At 40.9% G+C, this 6,000-nt stretch overlaps 1 protein-coding gene across 1 annotated transcript; it reads left to right on the top strand.

Annotated features, from left to right (window-relative positions):
• Positions 1–1,801: 1,801 nt before the first annotated feature.
• On the top strand, positions 1,802–3,386 carry LOC109637704 (histone H2A.Z). The gene is made up of 5 exons (XM_020100256.2): positions 1,802–1,936; positions 2,206–2,283; positions 2,443–2,556; positions 2,667–2,796; positions 3,050–3,386. The coding sequence occupies exons 1-5, from the start codon at positions 1,934–1,936 to the stop codon at positions 3,109–3,111; spliced, it is 387 nt and encodes a 128-aa protein (XP_019955815.1). The 5' UTR covers positions 1,802–1,933; the 3' UTR covers positions 3,112–3,386.
• The last annotated feature ends 2,614 nt before the right edge of the window (positions 3,387–6,000 follow it).

Here is a 6,000-nt window from a genome sequence, read left to right on the forward strand (position 1 = left end):
TTGTTATGCATGTGTTTTTAATTTGAAATGGAGGGTGGGAGATGTTGAGGCGGTATTAAAATAGCACTCCAAGGATTTTATATTGCCCCTCTGTAAGCTGGGGGACTTTCGAGATTAAAAAAGAGAAATGTTGGGCGAATGAAGCAGCTGTTTGAGCCACGGGAGTCTCAGAGGAGCCACCAAACTCGTTCTGCTCGGGGGCCTGAAAGAGTGTAGTCCAGGTCTGCAGGTGTGGGAACAGGAAACTATCCTCTGTGATTTATTGAGTTTAAGATTAATCCAATCATCCATCTGCACCTCAAACCTCATAACATGTATCTCTCTGTTTTAATGTTGTGGATAGAGTTGAGGGTTGTCACTATTTACAATGACTGCATACAGAATTATGTGTGTATATCGCCATCAAGTGGTAGGAACTAAAACACTATAATAAGACGCTGGGAATTTAGTTATAATACTTATCCGATGTTTGGCATTCACTTTAGAGAATGGATAGATGGATCATGACTATAAGAATATTTGAGAAAAAAAATCTTTGAATGAGTCAAACATTTGAAGATGACATACAAGGGGTTAACATATTATATTATATACAATCACAATCACTTTATGATTTATATTTTTTAGACTATTTTTTGTTATTTCATTCAGAATTTTATATTACAACATTTTGCCCTTTCAGCTTTGGAATTTGTATTGTTTACTCTCTTTGTTTGTAGAATACTTCATATAACTGGGATGTGCATGTGTGTTTTTTTCTGAGCAGAACAAATGATAAAGGAAATGTTGTTTTCCTAGTGAGAAATAAAATGCAGCTGGCAGAAATACTACTTCCTCTTGACTGGAAAGAAAAGTTCACAACATTTGGAATATACTCTCTGACACGTTTATCTTTTGAACACTACTGAAAAGCAAATAGTATGAGATTATTTGTGTTTGTGTTGCTTTTTTTTACACCAATACAACACAGTCAGTTTAAAGAAAAAATAACAAATGGACAGTGTCTTCTGTCAGGAGAGGATGCTTTTACATTATTACTTTTAAATACAACTTTAACTATTACAAACTACCATCCTGTCAGCTGCAACCTCTTTATGCAAAAGAGAATTTTGCAATAAAACACAGGCTCGACTCGATGCTGTGGACCCCCCGAGGGGCTGATGAGTTTTGGCTTCATGGGTTGAAATGAAACTCTTTTTGAATTTTGAATTATGCCTGTTGCGATATGTGTCATTCTAAATTGAATTTCAATCACAACGTTATTGTGATTAATAGGCTGAAACACTTGATGACACCAAGGTACAAGTGAAGATATTATTCTCATTGCAACAACCAGTCTTACAGAGCTCAAATGTGTTGGTTAAACTGCTCCGTGGTCCAAAAAAATTAACTTTTATCATAATGCATTCTACTTCTTGCCATGTATTTATTTTATTGGTTTGTGAAGTACTTTGTAACTTTGTTTAGATAAGTTTTATCCAAATACAGTTATCATTAATCATTATAAATTGTCCAGATAAAAATATAAAACATATTTGTGGTCTAGTGTTAAGTTGAATTAAAAAACTAAACACATGTGAAACAAATAAAGAATATCAATCTTTTATTAAACAAAAGAGACAACAGGAATCGACTACGTGAAGATGAGAACTACATCTCCCAGCGTCCCTTCGAACGGCTCTCCACCACTTTTCCCGCATAGCGAGGCTTCCCCGTCGTTCATTGGCTGAGCGCCGCAGCAAGGAAACCACACAGCTCGATTCGATTGGCCGCGGCGCTGCCTCCAGATACCCGGATACAGACGATCTATATATGCTGTGCCGCTTGGGGAGGGGAGGAGGGTGTTGTAGTTCGAACCGACGGGACGATACTCGCTCGGAGCTGTGTCAGTGTGGTCCTGCTGCGGGTTGGAGATTATCTGAGCGATTCAAACATGGTGCGTATTTCGTGTCGCCTCGGGCCGCACGTCGCTGCTCGGTGTGCGCGGGGGAATGTCGGTGGGGAACACGCGAGAGAAGACACTCTCCGCTTGCGTTCCCGCGGGAGAGCGGACTGTTAGCGGCTAGCTGTTGTCCTAGCCTAGCATGCCAGCTAACGAATCGTTCGTGGTTGGGTGACGCTAAAAGGCGCGATGAGTGCAGGTTACATGTGTGTTGTGACGGGTCGAAGCTCACGGGCGGTGTTGTCTTCTTTTCTCCCCCCCAGGCTGGCGGCAAAGCAGGGAAGGACTCCGGGAAGACCAAGACCAAGGCTATTTCGCGCTCACAGAGAGCAGGACTGCAGGTTTGTCCGCTCATTCATTGCCTCGGCGGGGCTAACGCGAGCTAGCGGAAGCTAACAAGGCTGCAGAGGTTACTCAGCTGGTGGCCGTCTCTCCCCGCCGGGCCGCCGAGCCCTTTGTTTCTCCGCCCTGAAGCCCTTCTCTCTGTTCTGTCGCCGCAGTTCCCAGTGGGTCGCATCCACAGACACCTCAAGTCGAGGACCACCAGCCACGGCAGAGTGGGGGCCACCGCGGCCGTGTACAGCGCGGCTATTCTCGAATACCTGACCGCCGAGGTAACGCCGAGCTTCGGTTCATTTCCGCCCGATCGTTGCACAAATGGTTATGGCTGTGTAGAGCCAGTGCTCGGGCCTCGGTGAATAATGCAACCCTGGTTCTCTGTCAGGTTCTGGAGTTGGCAGGGAACGCATCGAAGGATCTGAAGGTGAAGCGTATCACCCCCCGCCACTTGCAGCTGGCCATTCGAGGAGATGAAGAGTTGGATTCACTCATCAAGGCCACCATTGCTGGTGGAGGTAAACAGATGTTCCTTTCTGCATTTATAATTCAACATGTTTACTCCATTATCATCCTGCTATTAGATAAACACAGCACCCAACTCTTAAAACACTTGAAGTTGCAGACAGAAAGGCTCTTTCCACGATAATCTGTTTTTACAAACATCATGATTAGTTTGCAACGATCCTGAAATTACATCTACACTTGGTTTCTATTTCGACAAGTGTTCCTTCTCTGCCTGACTGAAATACTGTTTCCCCCTCCCCGAAGGTGTGATCCCTCACATCCACAAGTCTCTGATTGGAAAGAAGGGCCAGCAGAAGACCGTATAACCTGAAGTGCTCTGGAAGTCGTGCCATCTCAGGACGAAGTCTACATCAAGTGGTTATTTGTCTTAGATTAGAACACCTTTTAGGAGTTGTTTGTATTGTTGAGCTTGCATTTACTCACCTGGGGTATTTTTAAAAGTGGCTTCAGAGAAGCTCATCTTTTGTGTTTTTGGCTTTTTTTTTTTTTCCGGTGCTGCAGTCCTTGTGTCAAAACTTACTTTGTCGCATTCCCGTGTTTAAAGTGGTGTTTTAATAAAGCTCTTGTTTGGGCATTTACAGTTTGCTCTTTCAGTTCTTGCTTGTTGCTCTTATGTAATCACTCTTCTCTAGGTATTCAGTTGGATACCCCAGTGAGGATGGGCGAGCATGTGTTTGGCCTTAGTGTTCTTAATCTTTGCAGTCCCAGACTCTGTCCTGGTAAACCACTACTGTCATGTGGACAGCATTGTGGCGTACGTCGAACCATCTTAAAGTGTGCAAAACAGTTGCATGAATTGCAAAGCATGCTGAAGTTCACTGGAGTGACATGAACTGGGAAACCCATTGTCATTTTTGGATTCAGAATAAAGGCTGGACTGGCACAGTCAGAACATTTTACACATTGTGGTGTATGGATTGATTGCATGAGGCAGTCTGGATGGATTTCTGGCTTGTAGTATATCTAATTAAGCATTGGTGTGAATGTGCACTTATAATCTGTGGAACCAGTAGATTTCTTTCTGTCCAGCAATAGAAATGTGGAATTTTTAGACAAAAATATTATATAAATGCATAATTGACAATAAATGGCATGGGGCTTATTCATTTTAATTAATTTGAAACATGTAAATACAAAATAACCAAATACAGAAGTATTCACAAACTGAGGGGGAAAAAAATCAAACTGATTTAATCTACATATTTAAAAAGGAGTGAGAAGAGGTCATTCATTAATGATCTTAAAAATTAAGTCTATATATTTATACATTTTAAAAACTCATACACCTACATACCCAAATCAACTATCACCTAATTTGTATTGTAATCTATAGTAAAAAAAAAAGAGGAAGATCAACTAAGGAACAATCATTTTTAAATGACCAAATAAACAGCACTCCTGCAAACACCTAGTGATAGTTGGATCCTCTCTTCATCACTGTAACTTGTGAGCAACATATCTTTGTACTTAACTTTAAACTGGGTTCTGTTTAAAGTGTTCTATAGCCTTACTCCACAGATTGAGAAGCAAACGTCTGGTTGTTCGGACACTTAGACATTTAGTATCCGAACCCTCTTAGATCATAGCCCTCCTTTGTCACTGAGCAGTTTTTGAATGTTTTCTTGGAGTAATTTATTTTTAGCCTTGAACATTATTTGTGCTGTTTGAAAGTCCAGGTGAAGGTTATCCAGTGCTCAGTAAATGTTCTATGTGAAATGTTAGTATGAAAATTTAGGTCACATTTTTATCAGAAGTCCCATTTGATAATACCTTTTATAAAATACTAAATTATTTTAACATGCAAGCAAGTTCATGGACCAAGTCACATAGAATAGTAAATCAGGAGCTTTCCTGACAAAGGATTTCTGAGTTTATATCCTCAAAAGGTAGTATTCATTAGTGCACCACTAGATGACGCTGTAGTACCACCATCAGCCTACTACTGTGTGATGCTCCAACCTGGACCTCAGTTATTATGATGATTTTCTCCTTCCATCAGTGTCCCTGAGTCTGAACCGCACCGATCATCAATAATTATTAAGGTCGCACTGGATTCAAAGTACTGACCGACAGAACTGTACCACTGTTATATTCTCTACAGGGATAAACCATTCATTCATAATAGGCAAATGTTCTGTTTGATCCCTGACAACACAGTGATGTATTATAGACAGGATGGAGATCTGTGGTGTGTGTGTGTATGTGTGTGTGTGTGTGTTATGGATGTGGGAGACTTTGAGTGTAGTTTTTTTTCCCCATGAAACTGGAAACTGCACTTACCAACTTTGCACTGGAAGCAAGAGATGGCGCTGTGTTTTATTTATAGGACCTGGTGATTGATATTGTCAGGAATCATTAAATAGGGATAAGGTGTCCTCTTGTTCTATATTTTTATATTATTCTTTATTGAAAATATGTTTTAATGTATTAATGTATGCCCATCATCACTATAAAGCCGCGGGTCACTTGTGCATACAGATACATACAAGCTACTCAAGGTGAAAACAAGATTTTTCAAAATCGATTCGGAATATTCTGTATTCACATTCTGTATAACTTTTATAGGGTTTTAAAAAAAAAAAACCTCTCTTGTAGCCTTCGGTCATATCGCAAGATCAAGAAGGAACTTTGAATTTCAAATTTCAAACATGGGTGAGACTTTGTGAAGAGGAAAAAATGTGAGCACCAGCACTTCCATAGCAATAGAGCTGCTCCATCTGCTGGAGAAGCCCAGGAAGCTATACTGTTCTGTCAACTGCTGCTTCTGAGCACAAAGACGACCTGTACAACTCAGCCTTGGCTTTTCCCTTCGGTATTAGGATAAACCCTAATGAGCTCAGGTTACCATTGTAACAGAGTTGATGTGTTAGTAGGCCTGTGTGGGATAATACATCTTTAAATGGACAGAAGTGCAAAATCTCATATTTTATGTACATTTTGCAGAATCAGTCCGCACGGTCTTTAGTGATGTCACCACACTGAGATTAAAGGCCGTAGCCGTAGCTGTAGTTTTCCTTTAAACAGACAAGTCATTGTTTTAAGCTGCAGTGGAGTTTTCTCGGGCCCGGTGGAGTTTTTCTTTTAAACAAACAACAGTTATGTTTATGTTCAGGTTGTGTCCTCAAGCTCCGACAAACACACTGAGTTCATTTGGTGTCCTCATAAGGTTTTTGCATCCAGCATTTCTTACATCC

This window comes from Paralichthys olivaceus, chromosome 22, assembly GCF_024713975.1.
Source record: "Paralichthys olivaceus isolate ysfri-2021 chromosome 22, ASM2471397v2, whole genome shotgun sequence".
NCBI classification, from domain to species: domain Eukaryota; kingdom Metazoa; phylum Chordata; class Actinopteri; order Pleuronectiformes; family Paralichthyidae; genus Paralichthys; species Paralichthys olivaceus.

Coding starts and splice junctions, on each gene's coding strand:
- LOC109637704 (XM_020100256.2), top strand. Junction 2,284..2,442: donor CACAGAGAGCAGGACTGCAG/GTTTGTCCGCTC, acceptor CTGTCGCCGCAG/TTCCCAGTGGGTCGCATCCA. Junction 2,797..3,049: donor GGCCACCATTGCTGGTGGAG/GTAAACAGATGT, acceptor CCCTCCCCGAAG/GTGTGATCCCTCACATCCAC.